Source organism: Symsagittifera roscoffensis, chromosome 6, assembly GCF_963678635.1.
Source record: "Symsagittifera roscoffensis chromosome 6, txSymRosc1.1, whole genome shotgun sequence".
NCBI classification, from domain to species: Eukaryota; Metazoa; Xenacoelomorpha; order Acoela; family Convolutidae; genus Symsagittifera; species Symsagittifera roscoffensis.
In genome coordinates this window covers 23424215-23450235 of record NC_087067.1, presented here as the reverse complement: position 1 = coordinate 23450235, position 26021 = coordinate 23424215, and the positions used below count along the sequence as shown (strand labels likewise).

Sequence of the window (26021 nt, the reverse complement as noted above, 5' to 3'; positions counted from 1 at the left end):
CAATTTATGTTTTGAAAAAATCAATTTTTCAATTTTTTATAAGGCTCTGCAGAAATAAATGAAAAAAACAACAATCAAACATACTTTTTTCAGCTACTACCAAGTATGAAATTTTTAATGGAAATTTCTGTGCAGCAACCCGTTTCCCTTGTTTTTAGTACATCATATGTTTGTTTTATTTGCACACTTTGTACCATCAACGCAATTCAGTACTATTATGACACTTCTTTGAACTTCTTGCAAAGTGAGCTCTACAAACCGTTCGCGCAAGCTTTCATCAATTTTTATTGAAAGACCAATTTCAAGCGGGAACAGTATTTCCTCAGAAAGCGATTTTTATTTCCGCCAGACGGAAATTTATGATTTTTGGAGCGTTGTAATTTTAGCTTAAGTATAACGTTCCCCATCTTACTTTAATATTTATGTATAGGCAATTTTTCTGTCCTATCATCAAAGTTGATTTCATCTATCATTTTTTCTAATCTGGTGTTTCTTTTATTCCTTTGAGAAAACCATTCATTCAAAACTCCCCGTCGCGTGTTCAGGATCAATAAATCTGTTCTAGCATCAAAGCGACAATTATTTGCGACTACAGCAGAACAACTGCAAACATTTTTCTTACGTTTTTTTTACTGTTTTTGAAAAAAAAACATCTGTTATTTTGGTTCATTATATATTCAACAAAGCCTTTAATTAAACAATCCAAAACTTACTTTTTATCCTCTGACTTGTGTTTAAGATACTTGTCACAACTCGTTCGCCTTGTTTCTTTAATAAACGTGCCAACTGTACAAAAAAAACATACATTTTGCAGCACATTGTATACTTCTGCATGGTGTAAAATCAACGTTTACGTTGTGATCGACCAACTTCGAATTATATGTTCTTGTCAAAAACTGACGCCTTTCTAAAACAACACGCGAGCCATTCTGAAGAATAAGTTAACTGGTGATTAATCTTCAGCCCCCCAAAATTTCTCTTCCAATTCAACCAAACAGGCCTCCAATATCCTGTATAGATAAACCTATATACAACTACAAAGCTTTTATAAAATCAGCCGCCCTAATTTGCCCAAACATATTGAGAACCCTCGCATGAAATCTGAATATGTACCGAACTGACCTATAGCGATAGTTTTGACTGGCTTGAAATACCAAAAGGGGATAGTTCGACCTGATTTTGAGACCATTTCAGAAGCTCTCTTCTATTCCCAAAAAACTGGCTCAGTTATTTTCCTGATAGTTTATTTTCAAATTGGGGCATAAATCAACAACCAATTTTGCCTTCCAGTGTACTTGGGACTATACTTTATTTTCGGTCGTAAATTCAGTTGTTTGCTTGGTTGGTTTTATCTGTTCACGATTTCAGGGCGAAATGGGGGATAAAGATGTTAGAGTTCGAGTTTGTTTTCTGCTCATAGGTAAGACCTCAATCTATTTTACATTTTGATTAAACTGGTTTGCATTCAGTTTAAAATTTAAAATTCCTTTTTTTGCAGTAAGTTTCAGAGCTAAAATCTGGAATTAAACTAAGTCATGAACATCTTCAAGAATTTCAGAAATTTTGCCAGCCCACTATAACTTCAATTCACCTTCGATCCCTTTATGCATTTTTTCAGTTTTGCAAACATTATAGGGTAAAATCTACGCAGCTTTGCAAATATTATAGGGTAAAATCTACGCAGCTTTGCAAATATTATTGGGTAAAATCTACGCATAAAACCAAAGCCCTTCAAATAAACCTTTCTCTTAGAACCCTGAAGTTCAAATCCAGGAATTTAACATCAAAAAACGATAGGTTGATTATTCATAATCACTATTGCACCACTGCTTAGGAATATCGGCAGTCGCATTTATTTTTTGAGATTAACACGACTGCTTCTAAAGCAGCGATAAGCATTTGTTGTTCCGACTGGGCTATTAAGCCAATTTTTGATTAAAGTCAAAAAGATTTTTGATTGAAAAAATGTCAAAAAACATTGGAAAAAAAGACAATTTTTTTTTTGGTTTTTATGTTTCAATTAATCGCCCCACACGCTAATTTAAACTTCAAAGGGAGCTATTTAGCTTTTGCATCAGGTTGTTTTTCAACTTCTGAATAAAATCACGAAATTTTTGTGCTCGGCGTGTTTTTTCCTCCAGTCAAATTTCGACTTTTTAACTGACCATTTCGAGCCAAAAATCCGCCTCAGAAATTGTTCCAAATTGACTTAGTTAGTTGAATAAAAACTAGTTTTGTTAAATAGCTTCGCAAAATACAATTTTTAGAAAACTTCAAACACTGCAGATTTGGGACTTTTGATTTTTTGAATGACTAAGCATTCTGATCATCTAACGGAGAAATTGAGCATTTTCTGCTGTGTCTTTCGAACAAAGTAAGAAATAACCTTTCTAACCTGTGATTTTCCCTGAGACTAGTTTTGACAATCGAGACGAAAATCCTCCGCGCTGAGGATCACTCTAAATTTACTTGATGAAATTATTTTACAGCCATTTTAGACGACTTGAAAGTGAGAACTCGAGAAAATTAAAAATTGAATAAAAATTAGACAAGCTAGTCAGCCGCAAAATGTTCAGAAAAAACTCTATTGAGTGATAAAATCAATCAAATTTCAAAATGAGACATTTTTGCCAAACCTGATAAGCCTCAAATAATGATTTAAGCAATTAACATTGGTTCATGCTTGCCCTACTTATCGTTTTGAGTACAATTACAGTTGGTTGAGCAAGTCAATCCCATGCTTTTAAGACCAATTCAACACTCCAATTTTGGTAGAACTTTTTTATAACTAAAAATCAACTGAATTTTCTTTGTCTGAACTTTCTTGAAGATTTTGAAGAATAGTCTCAACCTCAAAATACTGAATTGTCTTGATCCGAAAACTAGGGGTTGGGGAGGGGGCGGATGCTTGTTCAATATATAGGGACAAAAATATGTTTAAGGCAGCTTGTTCGAAGTCAATGAGAATTTTTTCGCGTACGATGTCTCCAATAAGGCTAATCAGGGCTTCAAGAAACCTTTCGTAAGTGGACTCTTTTTTGCTGCTAAGCAAAACGTAAACACAGGGGGACAAAAGCTGCCAATCTGGATATGTACTCTGTACAATTGATAAAACTGAGACGGACATATCTCAAAGAATCCATCACAAAGCCAAACTTTGCTATGAGTGCGAAGAGCATTTAAATTTTCCATGTCCCCGAGAATAAGGAATCGCTCACTGTCTTCTTTTCCACTATCATGTAGACAAAAAGGTAAATATTTATCGGGAATGTCGAAGTGACGGTCGGTTGATGAAATCACTTCGAGTAGTCCTTGCATTTTGTTTCTATTGAGGGTTCTTGTCAGGGCTGCACGTGAAGGAAGTGAAAGCTGAATTGCCGGATTATTGTTCAGAGGCTTGAGGCTAGCTGCTATCAACTGGTTGTTTACAGGGTTTGTTTGCGACTTTGCTGTTTCTTTCAACTGACTAACTAGCTGCCTTGCTTCTACGCCATAGTATTTTACCATTAGCACTATCTCTATATGGCGTCTCGAAATAATTGAGGCAGTTGAATTATTTTTTTTAAAATTGCGATATAGATATATGCACCAATCTTTGATAATCTATATCATAAATTAATTTTTAATCCTCTATGGGATATTTTAATTGACGTTGGCTGTTTTGTAATGGGCTATTGTGTCCATTGGGATATATTGGTAAGGGATATTTTGTAATGGGATACTTTCGTATGGGATACTTTGTCCTGTCACCAAGGCTACGTTTCATTGGATGGAAATTAACAAGATCAATTCCAATCAAACCCCTTGGTACTAATTTAAGACATCCTTTTTCGGTTGACTTACCTTAACGTTTCTCTGAAGACGCCTTCGTCAATGTATATTAAGTTTTATGGGTGAGCGCGCGGCGAAAAGAAAAATTTATGGGTCAAAACTATCAAAAAAGTCTTTGTAGGGTTTTTTAATGATTTTGGAGAGCTCATAAAATCAAAAGGTCGACAAAATTTTCGGATTATTCTTTTGAAACTCGATCACCCCCCCCCCCCCCCCAGCGAAAACCCTAGATCCACCCCTGCTCTTTTCTTACCCACATTAAAGCTTTCGTGCCGGCTTGTTTTTCAAAAAAACGAAAAGTCATCGCAATCGGGGTTTATGCGAATCGCAGAGAAGCTTTCAATAGCCTTTTCAGTTGTGTCTATGGTTAATTTGTTTGAACATTGTTTCAAAGACAAGCTTTTTTTACCTCTCAAAGCCATTTTTCACGTCTGCAACTTTGACGTGCTAATATTATTGTGGCCGAAATTGCTCAGGCTGTCATGAACTCTTTTTCTTCTATTTTGTACTTTTTTGTGGTAAAATTTATCAAGCCAAAATTGCTCAGGCTATCATGGACCTGAATCTAGGACGCCAAGTAAGTGCTCGTCCTCACAAACTATCATTTACTTGGTAGGGGTTCGAACACTCGATCTGAAATTCTTAAAGAGGACGCCTTACCTCTACGCTAAACGAACGAAAAATCATTTAACGCAACAACTCAATATTTTTTTATTACATTTTTTCTAGAAACGCTGAAAGATAGTCTAAAACAGGGGCGGAATTAGGGGTTAATGCCCCCTCTTTTTCCTCCGCAGGGATTCGCCACCTGCCGACCCAAATGGTCGTCTTTTGTAACTTTAAAAAAAATCTATTTTTGACGGACTGACCCTAAAAACTTTCTAGATGTCAAAATTGTTGCTGCTGCGGCGCAAAACTTTTTGTCAAAATACGGTCTGCCAGTGTTTTGGGAGTGCTCGGAAACTCAATTTGGTGTTCATCTAAAAAGTTCGACAATTTTTTTAAAAAAAACTTTAAAATCCGATCGAGAAAAACCTAGATCCGCCCAAGTCGGAAAAACCAAGATTATGCCTTGATACAGGCTATATGGGTCAATTTGTGATATTTTTTTAAGTTAAAATGCCACATCTTTTCATTCAACAGAGGAGCTTATAAAAAAACTCGATAGCATTCTGAGATCTCCTGAGCGTTATAAATTGATTTAAGCAAATGCTTTTGGTAACGGCTAATTTCACAGAGCAAAATCTGTCCCTCGAAATGCATTTTCTATTTCTGCAAGAGGGATTTTTGTGAGAACTGAAGCGCACTACGCCGACTTATTGAAGCATAACTGTATGTGAAATGAACTGTTTTGTTTTCTATAAACTTAAAAGAGCTCGCATTATTTGGGCAGGAAGCTGACAGCTTCTTCATTGAAAAGCCGGAAGATTTAGGAGTTCTAGCACTACTGCTGAAACATAAGTTTGCTTTAGAAACTCAAAAAGAGAATATTTAACAGTCAAAATTTAGCAAACCCTTTTTTTTGTTTAAGAGAAGCTCGCGAACGCTCACTTCCTGCCTTGCTCCTTGTTTCATTTTTGGCTTAGAAACGATTAGCAGTAGTTAGCTTAGAAGTTCGGTCCTCGTTATCAATTTTTTTTCGCATTTAACTAATAATTTTTGCTGGGTTCGTTCTCTTTATTTTACTCTAACTCTGAATTTTTGATTGAATTTTTTAACTCTGAATTTTTTAGATCAGGCCATCAAAGTTTCCGCAAGTGTTGCTGGCCATCACACGCCTTTTCTGAACACGTGCATGAATTTGATGTTCTTTTGCCTGTTTACAGCATAGCAAGATACAAATAAACTTTGATTATCTTCAAATCTTCAATCATGAAGTGCCCAGCTTACTGTTTGACAAAAAGCCGTCAAATTATACGCCCTTAAACTGATCAATTGATTGGATTTTGATATACGAAATTGTCTTCGTAATCCAATTATGATTTCATATATATATTGATCATTAATTTTTTCAGAATGTTAGGTTTTAGCTACTACGGCCTGCGGTCAAAAGATTTTGATTTCGAGTGTGTTTCGATTCAATCGTAGAGCTACTTCAAATCTGTTTCGAAGCTAGCTTAAGGTTTAGTGGGCCATTTGGCAAATTGTCATGTTAAAGACAGACGATTTTTATTGTTTATACCGGCGCCTGTCCAATTTTACTTCACTCTCGTAATCAAACAGCATGGATCAACGCAGAGATTTTCTCCCAAGTGTCGTTTAACTCAATTCTTTTGAAGCCTAGAAGGGAAATTGCATATGCGATAACTTTTAAAATGCAAATGGCATATGCTGAAACTGGTTTTTGAAGAGCGTTCAAGATTGTCAAAGTACAAAAATGCCGAAAGCGAAAAAATTTCGTAAAACCAAAAAAAAATGTTTTTGGAAGTTCTAAGCTTCTTTCTAATTTTCTTTTGGGTTCAAATTTGAGAAAAATTTATTATAAATGTAGTAATTGTTTATTTTCAAAAGGTTATTGTGGCAAACTAGGAGAGTCGTTTGTTTGTTTTTAGTGAGCCATTTGCAATTACATAAACTTTCTCGCTTTTACTTGCTATTCGAGTTCATACGCTAATTTTTCCTAATTCCTTTCAAAATCTTATTTTTTAAAAAGTTTTCGACACTCCTGAACATTTTTTTCGGCGTTCTCGTACTTCTACTATTTTGTACTTGACCGTTTTATGGCTCAAGTGTCGGTATGTCAAAGATCCCTTCAATACATTTCATAACTTGGAGAAAACACAAAACACACATGAGCTACTTTTTCCTAAAACAAAACAATTTATTTTTATATCTTTGTTTCAGTAGCGAATCATGCAGTAGCGGAGGAAACATGAACTATAAGGTTACTTTTTTCTACGCGATGAAATCTTTTTAAATCGATTTTAATTGATTATTTTTAACTTTTTTTCGAATGCGAAGTAATCCTTTCATTCAATTTTAACCAACTTCAACCGTCTACAATGAACCCATTTCAGTTTTTTTGTCTCTATAGGGGATTAACTCAAGTTTTTCAATCATGTTAAACTTACATTGGTTACATGCAAAAAACCCCTCGCGCTTCAAAAACAAATTTTCAAGAAATTGTTAGTATTTGTCTTAGTCATATCTCAGTCTTCAGTCGTGCGGAGGGACATGGTATACTGTACAAAGGAAGGTGGGCTATAAGAAGAGATATCAATTTTATAGAACTTTATGCTAAAATCGCGGCTGTCAACTTTTTGATTTTTCTAAATCTATCAAACACCAAATAAGCAAAGCAATTTGCAGGACAGAAATAATTTTACTTTTCGAACAACAATACTTTTTTTTGTGGATTATATTCAAATATTAAGGAGTTTAGTGGATTTTTGCTGCAAAAGTTAATTATAATGAGTCAATAAATCCATTGCATGGTCGTAATATGCCATCTTCATTAAATTTTTTCATGATATCATTGAAAAAATTGTATAATTTCATTATATAAATTTTGTATATTTCCGAACATCTTTATTTTTTTACCAATTAAACGCCGATTTTCTTACCAATTAGCAAGCTACGCGACTGAAAGTAGTACCTACTTTGTTGGACCACACATGAAATCCAAAACATTTAAGCAGAGATACGCGTTCTTACCTAAGCGCAACTAAACTCAAAGCATATCACTACTAGCCAAGGCTATAAAAATCTATTTTTAAAATTAAAAATGATTTGAAAAAATATGTATTTTTACTTTTTTTTTTCATTGGTGAAAATAGAAATGACAAATAATTTTTTTGTAAGTCATAGACAAAAGCTGTTTGGAAAATCATTTATTGATAATCATGTTCACAGTCCCTACAATTCAGACACATTTATTTACATGTTTAAAAAAATTCTCCCTGAAAGTTAATGGGCAGAACACAGATCGGACTTTTGCCAGGAACAAAATACTGTGAACGAGTAAGGCGAGGTGAACAATAAGCATTGGAAATTGTCCCCTATTTCGCGACCAAAATTTATGTCACGCTTATCTTTGAACAAAAATTGTTCTGATAAAATAAATATGAACATTTTTCTCTGTCAAAAAAAGAATTGTTTTATTACCAATATACATATATGCAAAATATATTTTTACAGCCCTGCTTTTCGCGCCGAGGTTCAGTTTTGTAGCTGACGACTAAGTTTTGGGCTATCTCGAGGCTCAAAAAAATCATCTGTTAGCATTTTGAATAAAATTGTGTTTTTGAAAATGACCAGTGTCAGCAACTGTTGGATTTATTTATGCGAGTCCTTCGATCTCTTTTATCTACTCTTCGCAAATCGTGACAAATGGTGTTTTCAGATCACTATCGATTTTGTGACGCAAAGTTTGTAAAACAATGAAAAAAATCGTACTACAAAATCAAAAGCACAAAATCAAAAACTAAGCAAATTCATGTTGTTTGAGTTTTGCCATTTGCGGGTAAAGGCAGCGCGCTATTAACCAGTTCTCTTAACACGTAGCGTGAGACGCGTTAAGTATTTAGGCTCAGATCTAATTCAACCTTGCATTGCGACAAGTTACCTGTTCCAAACAATTATCACTAGTTGAAGTTTTTATTATTATTGAATTATTTTGTACTAGAGATTCCGTGTGAGGATACAAAAAAACCGAACGAGAAATTGATTTATTTTTGCTTGAATATACTTTATTTTTTTCTTATTTTCCGCAATTTTTTTAAAGGACTGTCAGAACGTTTATGGTTTTTCCCTGTTGCGATCAATCTTGTATCTTGGATCTACTGAACAATCTCCCAGCCCTATGGAACCTAATTAAAAATCTCCACCCCTATAAATAAACACAGTAAATTATAAATACAGTAAATTATATTCTTATAACGGGTGGAGATTGTTAACTAGATTCTGTATCTAAAAGGCGCCTAACTGCGTAACTCTTCAGCCAGTCGAATTGCTCGGCGTTCGAAAAACTGCCAAACTAATACTATGCTACTAGTCTCAATATATGTCAGCACCAATTTGGCAAGGCGTGTTGTGGATGAAGAGCTGGGTAGTTTTAAACTAGACTGCTCGTATCAGGGTGAAACCCTGAATGTTTCGACTGGCTTTTAGGGTCTGTGGAGCAATAATAACATGACAAAATTAAAATGTACAATAATAAAGTTAGTTTTTTTTTAATTTGAGATTTTTTGTGATCTACACACGCCATATTAAGTACAAAGTGATAAATTTTGATCCTATAAACAAAATAATTATGGCATATAAGCTTTCTTGAACCAATTTGGAACTATTTTTAAGACAGATTAAATCTCCGCTTACGTGTTAATAGCGCTATATCTATCGCGCATAAAATGTCCCAAGTTAGCCCCAATGGTAATATTTAAGCCCGCATAATTTTACCAAAAATGTTCACAGGTGAAATATTTTTTCAAATTTAAGCTCAAGACATTAATAGTTTCTGAATTTTATCAAAAAATTTTGTCTTAAACGGCTAGTTTAAAAAAAAACCCACCCCGAGCACAAATATTCCATTACTTTTGTTACAAAAATTGGAACAATAAATATTCAAACATGGATACTTATTGTTCCAACTTTCGAAAAAAACCGGAAAATTTATGCTCGGTTCTTTTTATTCGGTCAATTTTCGCCGATTTTTTTTTATAATCCATTGAAAATATCGACTTCTTGAGTTCAAATATAAAAAGATATTTTACCTCCTCCAATTATTTTCTGTAAATTTGTTGAAAATTGTCAAATTGAAAATTGTCAAATTGGCCATGTTCTAGGCTAAATTATGCCGCTTTGAAGGGGGCAGTACAACAGTGCCGAAGTACAGCAGTGCCAAAAACTGATGATTTTTGGAACTGTTGAACAATAAATTTATTTTCGGCACTGTTGTACTTCGGCACTATTGTGATGCCCTTAGAGGGGCGTTCAACTGGGCCGAAGTCAAGAGCTCCGAAATTAAAATTTTTGTTCAACAGTGCCGAAAAACATCAATTTTCGGCACTGTTGAAAACTTTTTCATTTTCGGCACTATTGTACTTCGGCATTGCTGAACGCCCGCCTTTGAAGAGTTTGTTCATAATGTTGAGAGCGTAATGCGAATTGTTTTTGTGTGGCTAATTTTCCCGCACACTAAAAACATTCCAAGTTAAATTGAGGCTAGCTAATTGGTCGTATTAATTTCGTACGACTCAGAGTTTTAAATTTTTTATTGTTCAAAATTTACAGCTTTTCAATGCTTTTCCCTCAAAATCTACTCGATATGAGTTAAGGGACAGTCGAAACATTTAGGGCTTTGCCCTGATATTTCATACGTTTATCCAGATATCAGCAATCTTGTTCACTTCTATTTCATAGCTCTTAAGTAGTTCTGCAGATGAGTCTTAATATTCTATATTGAGCTGCAGATCATGTATTAGGCAGTCTCCAAGTTTGTCCATTGATTTGTTGATGACATTCTGTTTACAAAGAGGTCATGACGAAATTCATAACGAGCTCATGATGAAGTCATAACGAGGTCATGATATATTTAATACGAAGTCATGATATAGTCTATCCGAGTCATGACAAAGTCATAACGAGGTTATGACGAAGTCATAACGAGGTAATGATATATTCAATACGAAGTCATGGTATAATCTATCCAAAGTGTCATGACAAATTTATAACGAGGTCATGGTAAAGCCATAAGGACGTTTCAATTTCAGGCGACGTGGACACTAAATCGCAGAGCTTCAGTGCGGAAGTGTTGATTGAGGCGAGGTGGGTGTCGACGCCAGAGGAGGAGCCATTCGACCCCAAACTAGTCGTGACCAATCTAGAAAGCACCGTCAAGTAAGAAATCACATACAGATATGTTGTTGCTTTTCGCTGAGTTCAGATATTAATGCAAGTAATGCAGATAATAATGCAAATACACGGAAAACTTTATGAGAAAAAAAATTCCCAAAAGGATCACTCTGAAAGTAAACTTGGAACGCAAAAAAATTTAACTGAAGAACTGTTTTTTTTAAGAAAAAAACAAACATGTTTCACTTATAATATTTTCTTATAATATTTTTTAAGCTTGTGATATTGCATGAATAATATCATTCATTTTGCAATATTTGAAAACTGCTGCAAATGCTTCAAACTAAAGTTAATTTTCAAATTGTACTTTAAATTTTTGAACTTTCTTGTCGGCATTTTAGAGTTAAGATTTAGAAATAATGGCCTATGGTCTGAAATTTTCTACCGAAATGGATTTATGATTCTAGCAAATACGTAACATAAAAAAAACAATACACCTATGCAACAGTACCGATAGATGTTTTGACGTATATCAAATAATTTAGGGAAAAGACGTGGGAGAATAAGAATGTGATGGATTTGGGGGAGGGGAGGGGCAAGCGGGAGTACCACACCCTCAGCTGGAGACTGCGGGGCGTATTCTACGAGAACATGGAACTCAAGAGCTTCCCCAGAGATGTGAGTAGGCTTGATGGGCTAATATACCCAGTAGATATGCTTTTTATAGTTTCCACTTTACCAAGTGAGTTAGGACCGATGTGGTTAACTCATAGAGCAATTTCGGATAGGGTACACCGTCTGCTCGTCACGCTATCATATTTTCGGCCGGATAGATTCGTGCAACTTCTTAGTCTAATACCGATCCTAATCTTACTCTTATACTTTCTAGTCTCAGGGTGTTTAATTAGTCTCTGCTAGGCTCAATAGATCTAGGGTATACTGGTTTGTTGCGGCTGCTGAAGTTCTCTTGGAGAGACAACTAATTTCTAAGTTAAATTCAAATCTCTCTGGTGCTGAAATTACAAGTAATTTCAGCACTTACAAATAAGTGGGTTGTTAGTTAGATGGATCATGATTGGTTAATATTAAATACTTTACAGTGGTAAAATATCTAATTTATCCAATCATAAAATGTAGTTTAGATCAGGTTCCACCCATCCGGGTTTTACAGAGTTTTTTAGAATTATCTTTCTGCAATTCAAAGGATGGATGATGAACGTTTGTATTTGGCGAACATCGTATTCTTGTCCGGTTCCTCTTGTTAGAGAAGTTCCAGGACGCTGGTTTTAGGGGCATCAATCGTTGTGTCTTCTCGTGACAACGACTGTGTTTTTTCCCAATGAAATCAATCTGATTTCAAAATGGTTTGCTATGACGGGTTTTTCTGTATTATGTAGAGAACTTGTTTTGTGTTCAACCTCGTCTGGGAATGGCGTGGAGATTGTGCGTGCAGGGAATGCCTTGTAACTCGGATCTGTACGTATACTTGAACATCGAGGTGGTCATTGGTCTAGTTCAATGAAGTCCTTTTCTGCGAAGTCAAGTCGTACTCTAAATCCTTTGAGTTGTGATTGTGGACGGCATATCGGTTGTGGTTAGCCATTCTTGTTCGAGTGTAGTGGGGTTATTTTGTCTTTGGATGTTCGTCTTTGTTGTTGTGTGCTGATCTATATACTGCAAGGTATAATTTACATTGTATGAAATTTTTATTAGTTCAGTTTTTTAATTATGAATTTAGTTAGTTGTTTTCACAAAAGCATTTTGTTTTAGTTCGGTTATTTTGAAGAGTTACTCACCCTTGAGTACCTCTTATTAAAAATAGAAAAGTGATCACAAAGCTTGGATGTAGCGCGGTGGGTTAGGCCGGCTATAGAGCATGCTCAGGACGTCCTCTCTGGTGGGTTAGGCCAGCAATGGGAGTATGATTTCGTGCGGTTTCTTTGAGAGGTCCTGTTATGTGATAACGTTTTATGTTGGTTTTATGTTGGTAAAATATCTAATTTATCCAATCATAAGATGTAGTTTAGATCAGGTTCCACAAGCGACCAAATTTTTTGGTCGAGTGTTGGTATTTTTTGACTTTCTCAACCAAATTTTGGTATTTTCGACTTTCTCGATCAATTTTCGGTATAATTTAAAAAATTTCTAGAAAGTTTGAAAGTTTGCTTAGGCAATTTATTACTTTCATTTTTTCAAGTTGCACGAGATCCCGTTATTAAAAACGAAATATTCCACAATATTACATCAATTTTTGGTATAATTTAAAAAACTTCATGAAGCTTGAAAATATGCTTAGGCAATTTTGTTACTTTCATCTTTTCAAGTTGCACGAGATCCCGTTATTAAAAAAGAAATATTCCAAAATATTCCACCAATTTTCGGTATAATTTAGAAAAAACTTCAAGAAAGCTTAAAAAAATGATCAGGCAATTTATTACTTTCATTTTTTCAAGTTGCACGAGATCCCGTTATTTAAAAAAATATTCCACAATATTCCACCAGTTTTCGGTATAATTTAAAAAACTTCAGGAAAGCTTGAAAGTTTGCTTAGGCAATTTATTACTTTCATTTTTTCAAGTTGCACGAGATCCCGTTATTAAAAAAGAAATATTCCACCAATTTTCGGTATAATTTAAAAAAATTCTAGAAAGTTTGAAAGTTTGTTTAGGCAATTTATTACTTTCAATTTTTTCAAGTTGCACGAGATCCCGTTATTAAAACAGAAATATTCCACAATATTACACCAAGTTTTGGTATAATTTAAAAAACTTCATGAAGCTTGAAAATATGCTTAGGCAATTTTGTTACTTTCATCTTTTCAAGTTGCACGAGATCCCGTTATTAAAAAAAAATTATTCCACAATATTCCACCAATTTTTGGTATAATTTAAAAAAACTTCAAGAAAGCTTAAAAAAATGCTTAGGCAATTTATTACTTTCATTTTTTCAAGTTGCACGAAATCCCGTTATTTAAAAAAATATTCCACAATATTCCACCAGTTTTCGGTATAATTTAAAAAACTTCAGGAAAGCTTGAAAGTTTGCTTAGGCAATTTATTACTTTCATTTTTTCAAGTTGCACGAGATCCCGTTATTAAAAAAGAAATATTCCACAATATTCCACTAATTTTTGGTATAATTTAAAAAACTTCAAGAAAGCTTGAAAATATGCTTAGGCAATTTATTACTTTCATTTTTTCAAGTTGCACGAGATCCCGTTATTAAAAAAGAAATATTCCACAATATTCCACCAATTTTTGGTATAATTTAAAAAACTTCAAGAAAGCTTGAAAATATGCTTAGGCAATTTATTACTTTCATTTTTTCAAGTTGCACGAGATCCCGTTATTAAAAAAGAAATATTCCACAATATTCCACCAATTTTCGGTATAATTTAAAAAACTTCAAGAAAGCTTGAAAATATGCTTAGGCAATTTTGTTACTTTCATCTTTTCAAGTTGCACGAGATCCCGTTATTAAAAAAGAATTATTCTACAATATTCCACCAGTTTTCGGTATAATTTAAAAATCTTCAGGAAAGCTTGAAAATATGCTTAGGCAATTTATTACTTTCATTTTTTCAAGTTGCACGAGATCCCGTTATTAAAAAAGAAATATTCCGCAATATTCCATCAATTTTCGGTATAATTTAAAAAACTTCAAGAAAGCTTGAAAATATGCTTAGGCAATTTATTACTTTCATTTTTTCAAACTGCACGAGATCCCGTTATTAAAAAAGAAATATTCCACAATATTCCACCAATTTTCGGTATAATTTAAAAAACTTCAAGAAAGCTTGAAAATATGCTTAGGCAATTTTGTTACTTTCATCTTTTCAAGTTGCACGAGATCCCGTTATTAAAAAAGAATTATTCCACAATATTCCACCAGTTTTTGGTATAATTTAAAAAACTTCAGGAAAGCTTGAAAATATGCTTAGGCAATTTATTACTTTCATTTTTTCAAGTTGCACGAGATTCCGTTATTAAAAAAGAAATATTCCGCAATATTCCATCAATTTTCGGTATAATTTAAAAAACTTCAAGAAAGCTTGAAAAGATGCTTAGGCAATTTATTACTTTCATTTTTTCAAGTTGCACGAGATCCCGTTATTAAAAAAGAAATATTCCGCAATATTCGATCAATTTTCGGTATAATTTAAAAAACTTCAAGAAAGCTTGAAATAATGCTTAGGCAATTTTGTTACTTTCATCTTTTCAAGTTGCACGAGATCCCGTTATTAAAAAAGAATTATTCCACAATATTCCACCAGTTTTCGGTATAATTTAAAAAACTTCAGGAAAGCTTGAAAATATGCTTAGGCAATTTATTACTTTCATTTTTTCAAGTTGCACGAGATCCCGTTATTAAAAAAGAAATATTCCGCAATATTCCATCAATTTTCGGTATAATTTAAAAAACTTCAGGAAAGCTTGAAAATATGCTTAGGCAATTTATTATTTTCATTTTTTCAAACTGCACGAGATCCCGTTAATAAAAAAGAAATACTCCACAATATTCCACCAATTTTCGGTATAATTTAAAAAACTTCAAGAAAGCTTGAAAATATGCTTAGGCAATTTTGTTACTTTCATCTTTTCAAGTTGCACGAGATCCCGTTATTAAAAATGAATTATTCCACAATATTCCACCAGTTTTCGGTATAATTTAAAAAACTTCAGGAAAGCTTGAAAATATGCTTAGGCAATTTATTACTTTCATTTTTTCAAGTTGCACGAGATCCCGTTATTAAAAAAGAAATATTCCGCAATATTCCATCAATTTTCGGTATAATTTAAAAAACTTCAAGAAAGCTTGAAAATATGCTTAGGCAATTTATTATTTTCATTTTTTCAAACTGCACGAGATCCCGTTATTAAAAAAGAAATATTCCACAATATTCCACCAATTTTCGGTATAATTTAAAAAACTTCAAGAAAGCTTGAAAATATGCTTAGGCAATTTTGTTACTTTCATCTTTTCAAGTTGCACGAGATCCCGTTATTAAAAAAGAATTATTCCACAATATTCCACCAGTTTTCGGTATAATTTAAAAAACTTCAGGAAAGCTTGAAAATATGCTTAGGCAATTTATTACTTTCATTTTTTCAAGTTGCACGAGATCCCGTTATTAAAAAAGAAATATTCCGCAATATTCCATCAATTTTCGGTATAATTTAAAAAACTTCAGGAAAGCTTGAAAATATGCTTAGGCAATTTATTATTTTCATTTTTTCAAACTGCACGAGATCCCGTTATTAAAAAAGAAATACTCCACAATATTCCACCAATTTTCGGTATAATTTAAAAAACTTCAAGAAAGCTTGAAAATATGCTTAGGCAATTTTGTTACTTTCATCTTTTCAAGTTGCACGAGATCCCGTTATTAAAAATGAATTATTCCACAATATTCCACCAGTTTTCGGTATAATTTAAAAAACTTCAGGAAAGCTTGAAAATATGCTTAGGCAATTTATTACTTTCATTTTTTCAAGTTGCACGAGATCCCGTTATTAAAAAAGAAATATTCCGCAATATTCCATCAATTTTCGGTATAATTTAAAAAACTTCAAGAAAGCTTGAAAATATGCTTAGGCAATTTATTATTTTCATTTTTTCAAACTGCACGAGATCCCGTTATTAAAAAAGAAATATTCCACAATATTCCACCAATTTTCGGTATAATTTAAAAAACTTCAAGAAAGCTTGAAAATATGCTTAGGCAATTTTGTTACTTTCATCTTTCAAGTTGCACGAGATCCCGTTATTAAAAAAGAATTATTCCACAATATTCCACCAGTTTTCGGTATAATTTAAAAAACTTCAGGAAAGCTTGAAAATATGCTTAGACAATTTATTACTTTCATTTTTTCAAGTTGCACGAGATCCCATTATTAAAAAAGAAATATTCCGCAATATTCCATCAATTTTCGGTATAATTTAAAAAACTTCAAAAAAGCTTGAAAATATGCTTAGGCAATTTATTACTTTCATTTTTTCAAACTGCACGAGATCCCGTTATTAAAAAAGAAATATTCCACAATATTCCACCAATTTTCGGTATAATTTAAAAAACTTCAAGAAAGCTTGAAAATATGCTTAGGCAATTTTTTTACTTTCATCTTTTCAAGTTGCACGAGATCCCGTTATTAAAAAAGAATTATTCCACAATATTCCACCAGTTTTTGGTATAATTTAAAAAACTTCAGGAAAGCTTGAAAATATGCTTAGGCAATTTATTACTTTCATTTTTTCAAGTTGCACGAGATCCCGTTATTAAAAAAGAAATATTCCGCAATATTCCATCAATTTTCGGTATAATTTAAAAAACTTCAAGAAAGCTTGAAAATATGCCTAGGCAATTTATTACTTTCATTTTTTCAAGTTGCACGAGATCCCGTTATTAAAAAAGAAATATTCCGCAATATTCGATCAATTTTCGGTATAATTTAAAAAACTTCAAGAAAGCTTGAAATAATGCTTAGGCAATTTTGTTACTTTCATCTTTTCAAGTTGCACGAGATCCCGTTATTAAAAAAGAATTATTCCACAATATTCCACCAGTTTTCGGTATAATTTAAAAAACTTCAGGAAAGCTTGAAAATATGCTAAGGCAATTTATTACTTTCATTTTTTCAAGTTGCACGAGATCCCGTTATTAAAAAAGAAATATTCCGCAATATTCCATCAATTTTCGGTATAATTTAAAAAACTTCAGGAAAGCTTGAAAATATGCTTAGGCAATTTATTATTTTCATTTTTTCAAACTGCACGAGATCCCGTTATTAAAAAAGAAATACTCCACAATATTCCACCAATTTTCGGTATAATTTAAAAAACTTCAAGAAAGCTTGAAAATATGCTTAGGCAATTTTGTTACTTTCATCTTTTCAAGTTGCACGAGATCCCGTTATTAAAAATGAATTATTCCACAATATTCCACCAGTTTTCGGTATAATTTAAAAAACTTCAGGAAAGCTTGAAAATATGCTTAGGCAATTTATTACTTTCATTTTTTCAAGTTGCACGAGATCCCGTTATTAAAAAAGAAATATTCCGCAATATTCCATCAATTTTCGGTATAATTTAAAAAACTTCAAGAAAGCTTGAAAATATGCTTAGGCAATTTATTATTTTCATTTTTTCAAACTGCACGAGATCCCGTTATTAAAAAAGAAATATTCCACAATATTCCACCAATTTTCGGTATAATTTAAAAAACTTCAAGAAAGCTTGAAAATATGCTTAGGCAATTTTGTTACTTTCATCTTTTCAAGTTGCACGAGATCCCGTTATTAAAAAAGAATTATTCCACAATATTCTACCAGTTTTCGGTATAATTTAAAAAACTTCAGGAAAGCTTGAAAATATGCTTAGGCAATTTATTACTTTCATTTTTTCAAGTTGCACGAGATCCCATTATTAAAAAAGAAATATTCCGCAATATTCCATCAATTTTCGGTATAATTTAAAAAACTTCAAAAAAGCTTGAAAATATGCTTAGGCAATTTATTACTTTCATTTTTTCAAACTGCACGAGATCCCGTTATTAAAAAAGAAATATTACAATACATACGTGGACTGAAGGAGAAGCGATCGCTTCTCCCGCCTACTCAAAAATTTGGCACTCTGCCTACTCAACAAATGTCCTTATTATCTGTCACCTTAAAACATTAATTAAATGTCCCATGGAATTTACTGTGTCAAAATCAATAATGAAAATTCCAGGAAGACAGTAATGGTTTTAAATTCAATTAAATTTTTGTTTTTGTTTTCATTATTTTTCACCCCAGACATCATGATAATTACAAAGTGACATTTTCTTATCTAGTAGGCCTTATTTTGACCATTTAGGTTGCCTCAGTTCGATTGAAATCATTTTTGAGGCTGATTAAATCGCTGCTTGCTCTACGCGTCAATATAGCATGCACGAATCAGCCCAAAAGAGCAATTGTTAAACCCCATGAATACAAAAAAAAATCACGGGCGGAATATTTGTTTTGGAGCTGCTTTCAGGGATGCCCCTGATATTGTGCTTAAAGGTCACAATAAGTAGAATGTAATGGCAAAGTCTGAAAAATAGCTTTCTTTAAGATGTTTAAAAGAGTTTTCATGTTAAAGATACTTACCAACACTTCAAAAATTGAAAAGTTGCGTCAATATAGAATAGCCGCGGAACACGTTTCCTGGTTGGCTCAGTAGTTGGCTTCTGCTTAATAATTCAATTTTCCAGATCTGGATTTTTGTTTTTTTTTCGAAAAGAACTTCTTCTATCTATGTAATCGATTAATTACATTTTTTCCTCTAACTCTCTCTCCCTCTCTCTAGAAATTTATCAAAAACTGTATGTTGATTTAAAGCAGGTGTAAATTAGTGGTTCTCCGTTAAGATTTGAAAAGCTCGTTTTCTGATCCCTTCCCTTGAGGATAAGTCGTCTTAACTCTTTTTATCCTTAGTTAACTATCTCTCTATTTTTCTAGATCCAGGATCTAGGGGTGCGAGTGTCGAGTGAGCTACACGCGAGTGAGATCCAACTGAGTGTGGATGAGTCACGGGTGGGGACTGTGGATCCGGACACCTTCAGAGACGGCGAGGAGTGGATTCTGTTCAATCATGTGGAGGTAAAAACCCTGTCTGTTCAAACAATGATTCTCTACTTTTAAGTCGTAAAATGTTCTCAAAGTGTCTTGTCTCTTTCCTGGTCTGCTTGTGATCAGTCAGTGTAATTTGAAGGTGGTGTGGTTTAGACTGAGCACGTGCCTGAAGAGTCCCAGTCGGAGGTGGGCAGGGCCAGGAGGGTGGAGAAAGGCTACACTGCAGGAAGTGTCATCGCCATGTGCAGAGTCGCCAGAAGAACCAAGTCAGTTAATACCTGCGCTACTTTTCTTCAGGGGCGCATATAGGGTGGAGGGCGGGGGACGCTTTTTTTTCAGGGTTTTGACTCCCTCAACAATCAAAGGGTCCCCTCCATTTCCTATTTGATATTATTTTTTGACAACCAATTTTAGGCAATCAACCCTGAATTTTTTTCTGAAAATTATCCCTTCCCCCCGCCTCAAGAAAAACCTAGATCCGTCCCTGGTTTTCTTATTTTTGTTTTCCCAAAAATTAAATGTTGAAGACCTGGACGCAATCTTAAAATCTATGAAATAATAACGCTTTTTTTCGAAAATAAAAATAAACTGTTGGAAGTTTTTTCTTGATTTTTTTTTCCTGAAAATTTCAATTTTCAACACATCAGTTTTTCAGCCCATCATTTTATTCATCTTGGTAAAAACTTTTTTCGTTTTCAAAAGGACTGTTTTCAATTTCTTCTTCAAAACAATTTTTATTTTTAAAATTACTTTTCGCAAATTAATCAAAGCTATAGTTATTTTAAGTTCTCAACTTATTCAAACTAATATCTTAGTTTGGATTAATTTTAACTTCCGATTCATTGCTGTTTCTAAAATAATCGCAGTTCTCAAATTAATTTGAGTCGTCCACAGTTTGAGGTTTTCCAAAAAAAAATAATTAGCAGTTTTCAGACCAATATTATAGTTCAATGATGTGTGTGTGAGTGTGAACAAGCTCTGTTTTCAGGTTCTTCATAGTGAACAATGTGATGTTGATGTTCAGTCTGGTGGTGTTGTCGTTGACCTGTTTCGCCTTTGACCCCGGATGGAACACCTCCCGAATCAGCGGCTCCATGACTCTCCTCTTAGTAGCCGTTGCGTTCAAACTCAGTGTCGCCGGAAACCTCCCGGTACGCTACCACCCAACCCCTCTCCATTTCTCAAATAATGCATATTAAAATAGTACAATTCCAGTTTTTTTAACAAGTACCTTCGAATAACAAAACAGTCATATAACCTTCAAAACTGATAGTTAAAGAAAAAAGCGTCTGTATCTATCTTGAGTATGCCGCAGGTCCTGTCAGTGCTTGTTATATCGAGACTATAGTTTAGCTCAGAATTTTCTGAGCGTATTTTATTAAGCGTACATATTTCTGCGTTTGGTTCAAATTCGCTCAATCTTTTCATACTGATCGCAGCAGCTGAGTTAAAAAAGCAAAGTGCTGAAAATTAAGAACACCAGTACCACGATTCGAGACAGAAAAAAAAGATTAAAAAAGAATTTGAAGAAACCGCTCGATAAACAACTAACTGGTATTTCTGGTGTTTTTCCAAATTAGAGTTTTTCAAAATACAATCAATTTTGTAAATTATCAGCATAAATTTTTCCCTTCCAATTTGAAGGTTCTTTTAAAAAACGAATTTACGATTGAAAAAACTTTTCCCTTAAACAGTTTTTTTTTTGGAAATTAAAATAAGATCTAACTATGAAATAGGACTGTAATGTAGAATAATTGCCCAGAGGAAGAGACGTCACTCGACAGACCAAAAAATCTCCTGATGATCTTCTAAATTGGTACTGCATGAAATTATGAATAAATCAATCTTTGGATTTAACATACCAATTTCAAAATAAACAAGACTGCTTGTATCAGGGCGAAGCCCTGAATGTTCCGACTGCCTTTTAAGGTTTATGGAGCAGTAATAACATTTAAAAATTCAATGAAATAAAACAAAAGAATTTTTTTTTCTAAAATGTGAAATTTTTTATGAAAATCATCCCCCCACACGCCATATAAAGTACAAAAGGAAAGATTTCGCTCCTTGTAACAAACCAACTGTAGCAAATAAGCTTCTTTTAACCAATTTGGAACAATTTTAAGACGGATTAATTCTCCGCTTACGCGTTAATAGCGCGAAATATATCGCGCGTTAATTGTCGCAAATTGGCCAAAATGGCAATCTTTAAACCCCCGTAACTTTACGAAAAATGATCACAGGTGAAATATCTTTTCAAATTTAAGCTCAAGACAACAATACCTTTCGAATGATTTAAAAAATTTCCGTCAGAAATGGCTAGTTAAAAAGTCGAAATTTGTCTGAAGAAAAAAAACCCACCCCGAGCACAAATATTCCGTTACTTTCGTATCGAAAGTCGGAACAATAATAATAATAATTATCATTATTATATAAAGTACGCGGATTCAAATTCATAGCTAAGTTTTTTTTTGTATAGGTGATCTCATACTTGACGTACCTGGACGCTTACATCTTAGGAGCGATGCTCTACCTCTGTCTCATGACAGTTCTCTTCGCCCTTATCTCCCCCTTCAAGGAGGAGGACTACGCGAGGACCATAGATATAGGTTGCATCATCTTCCTAATGCTCTTCATCATCATCTTCCATGTCATATATGGAATCGTGTTCTTCAAAAACACCAGCAAGTTAGCATCAAACCCAACTTTTAACTCTTCGATTTCAAGAGATTAACTTAGAGTCATTTCAACCCAAAAACTATTTCAGAAACTAAATGCTGAAACATAGAAAAATGAATGGAACGGCTATTCTTTTCAAAAGCAGATATAGAGGGTACGCTCTTGTCGAGAAATTCCACCCCTAAACCACTCAAAAGATCCCCATTTTGGTGCTGTTATACAAAAACAATTTATGATAAGCCAACCCTAAAGAAAGCGCGAGCCAATAAAACTCAGTATATTTTTTAAATAGTTTTTAGGAATCTTCCAAAAAATGCCCTAGAACGGCATTTTCAGCCAGTTTTTTTCAAGTTGTCTGTGACTGTAAAAGTGTTTTAAAAATTTGCACCACTCTATCTTCAAAATTAAATACAAACCAAAATTCAATTTTCAGAACTAATTTTCAGCGTTTCATGTTAATTATTTTGTAACTTTATTTGAAATCTCAAAATAAAATCAACAAAAAATTTATAGTCTATTCCAAATTGTTGGCCAAATTGATTGCTGATACCCTGAAAATCGAGCCTATTTTCTCAGGCACAGAAAATTTATTTTTTAATCAATATAGCACCTACTCAGAAAAAAAACATCTCAGCACTTTTATGAGCCAAAAGAAAAAAATTGTTGTGTCCGTGTTTGATATTAAGCAAACAAAGTTTTCGGTACAGTTTTGAAGCCCGGCATTTTGTCTGGCTGACGGTTGCTTATTTTACAAAAAAATGGACTTAAGTTTACATTTACACAGATGATGATGAGCAGCATAAAAATCATTCGTACAAAGCAGGTTTGTGCAAGTAAAATGCTCTGCAAATGATTGCAACAGTTTCTTACTGAAAAAAAAATATCCATTTAAAACAAAACTGCTTGTATCATAGAAAAACCAAGAACTTTTTTACTGTCGCTTAAGGTCTATTGAGTATTGTTCGTCTTAAAAAGTTTGACGATGTTTTCAAAAAATGGGATATTTTTTGAAACCGATCATCTCACTTGCTATGTAAAATACACTGTGACATATTTTATATTGCAAAGAATTAAAAAACACCAAGTTGTGAGCCTTAAGTAAATTTTGAATGACTTCAAGACAAAATAACCCTGCGTTAAAAAAACCAAATATATCGCGCAATAATTATCTTAAAGTGGGCATACTGGCAAATTTTAGGCCCCAAAACGTGGCAAGTCTTAGTATCCACAATATTCTGTCATCCTTCTTCAAAAAATGTAATATCAACAAAAAAAACATCAAAGAAAGTAAAAACCATCAAAAAAAAATTAAATTTTTCCACATAAATGACAGGGAGAGATTTTTGAGTTCGTAGAAATCAATAAAAATAATTTAAATAAATTAGGGTTAATTTTTGAAATGAAGCTTGGCTCGGGGAAAAGTTAACGATGGGCCACATAGTGGGGCGGGTGGTCGGATGGTTTTTTTGGTTGGTTCCTGTTTCATTCAAAATCTATTTCAAATCAAACAAACTTTTGCTCAAAACCATGCTTTTCAAAAAACATTTTGTCTCACTTTTAAACAAACAACAAAAATTGAGTAAAAAACGTGAAATTGGACGCAAAATTTGCCAATATAAGTTGATTAGTTTTGTAAGTTTTGCTCAATTTGAAAAAAAAAAATCATGAAATATGTTTGATATAGTATGCAATTCAGTATATCTTGTATATATATTAATGCACTGTATGATTCACTTTTTGAACAGTTGTGTATAATATTGATGAAACCTTGGCTAAATTTCACAAAAACACATATGGCGCGAATATTTACTAATTTTGAGGGGAGAGAGCGCGCCAAAGAACCCAACATTTTGGTCAAACTTTATTAAAAAGTGTCTAAAAAGCCTTTTTTACAGTTTTTATTTTCTAAATTTTGACTGCGGCGCGCAAATTTTGGTCAAATTACGGTCTTCATAGTGATTTGGGAAAGCTCAGATTTTTTTTTTGAAAATTCACCTCAACCCGCGAGAAAATCCTTAGTTCGCCATGACAGTAATAAAAAAATCAATTTTACGAGATTTGTTGAATGTACGTAGTATATGCGTAAAAAACGATCTAAATTGACTTAAAATTTAATTTTGATTGATTTCATATCGATTAAATATGAGTTCAAGTTTAGCTAGCAATTATTTATATCTAATAACAGATGAAACTGAATTGATTTAAACTCAATTTGTTTCGAATTTTAGGTAAAATGAAAGATTCTGTAATAAATCAATTAAAATTGATGTCTTTGGCAAATAATTGTATTGCAAACCTTTTTCCTTAGTACTTTTATGCGTTATCGGCGCATAAGTGTCTTTCTGCCGTAAGATCAAGGCGGATTGGGGGTCGACTTAAAAAAAGTCGGCAAAATTTTTTAAAATCTGCTCCTCTCATACCAAAAAACCCTAGATCAGTCCCTGCCCCGCGAAACTTTTTTGTCTCGTCAGATCTCGGCTTTCTTTCTTCTACGATGCCTCGGCAAATTTTTGTCGAACTTTTTTGAATTGAGCATTATTATCAGAAGGGTGCTTTTTGCTTAGTTTTTACCAGCTGGAATAAATATTGAACAATTGTGTTCCAATGTCAAAATAAGCAGTTTTAGTTTAATCGATTTTGTTTTGATTATTTAACCGAAAAGGGATATTGCTAACAAATTGGTATTAATTTTACTATGATTATATTATAGTAAAATTTATATTTTTAATTTAATATTTATATTTTACTATAATTGGTACTATAGTTATACTGAGTGCGTGTTGCAGGAAGCATGAAGAAATGAAGCGAAAAGATCAGGAGTATGAAGTGAAGATCCAGAAACTCCTGGAGAAGGAGAAGGCTGGTTCAAAAGGCAACAGCCGACAGGGAAGCACCAAGAGCAGCGCTGGTACAAACGCTCAAAAAGGAGTGGCATTAGAGGACGTTAAGGTGGACAGTCGACCATCAACTGCGCACGACGTGAAAGAGGAAGAGGTGTGAACGAAGTGTGAAAGGAATTCGAAAGCTTGAAAGAATTCCAAAAAGCCAACAAAATTGATGCGAAGATATTAACTTCTATCGAAAAAAAGGGAAAAAAAGAAAACTGAAAAAAAGGTCTGAAAAAGCAACGATAACGAGATGATATGATGATATAATAAAATGAGACTAAAAACGGAAACTAAGAAACAAACGATGATTTGATAAGATGCGACTCAGAAACCTGAATGCAAAAAAACTCCCACTGTAACCTTTTTTTGCTAATAATTTGTGTGAATATGTTATTTTCAAATGAGTTTTAAAAGTTCCAATTTCGCCGCTATCTAATTATGCATCAAACTATTTGCTAAAAATAAATTTTTCAATTGAATAATTACCAACGTTTGAATAATAACCCATATAAGTTTTGTACACTTTCAACCAAAATTCCTGCTGATTTTCTCAAATAAATGAAAATTTCATTGTCTAATAAAACCTTGTTGAAGTTTTTATCTGTAATTCAAGATTTTCTGCCATATTTTTTTGTAAACTGATACGAAGCTTTCTTCTGATCATAGGCCTGATCCTAGTGCAAATAAAATTGAGCGAGCCGCGTCGTTTCGACTTTGTCGGCCACATTTCGGTATTGTTGAAGTGTGTTTTTGTCCTTCTTGGTAGTGTGCAGCCCTGGGCTTCTCTAAGCCCGAGTCTAGCTAGCAAGGGCGCACAGTTTGAGTAAGTGCTACGTTCTTGACAGTGACAACAGAGCAAAAGCATGAAAAGTAAATTGCAAAGGAAGCTAGAAGCTAGAGCAATTTAGAAAGTGGAGGGAAGAGAAAAAGGTCGAGAGTGTTTACTTATATAAATAATAAACCGAGCTCCAGACTTTGTTGATTTCAACTTACTCACTGATTTTCGAGAAATTGTTATTTTTGCTGAAATTTGGGTGTTTTTCTGGATCTGACACAATTGTGTTACTTGCCCGTGAAAGAACGGACGACCAAATCAGTGGTTTTAAATAGCCTTATACAGATTTTCTCCTAAACTTTTCCGGTGCTAAATTTTAATTTTTGTTCTGCCTCTTTTCATCCTTAAGCTCTTTCTGTATTTTTGACATGCTTTGAGCAAAATTAAGTTCGAAATGAGTATCAT

General features: G+C 33.4%; 1 protein-coding gene across 1 annotated transcript; it reads left to right on the top strand.

Moving 5' to 3' along the window:
• Positions 1–766: 766 nt before the first annotated feature.
• LOC134848049 (uncharacterized) lies at positions 767–25405 on the top strand. Its single transcript, XM_063865384.1, has 8 exons — positions 767–1420; positions 10542–10668; positions 11169–11301; positions 19104–19244; positions 19371–19483; positions 20206–20368; positions 21694–21902; positions 24680–25405. The coding sequence occupies exons 1-8, from the start codon at positions 1375–1377 to the stop codon at positions 24891–24893; spliced, it is 1146 nt and encodes a 381-aa protein (XP_063721454.1). The 5' UTR covers positions 767–1374; the 3' UTR covers positions 24894–25405.
• The last annotated feature ends 616 nt before the right edge of the window (positions 25406–26021 follow it).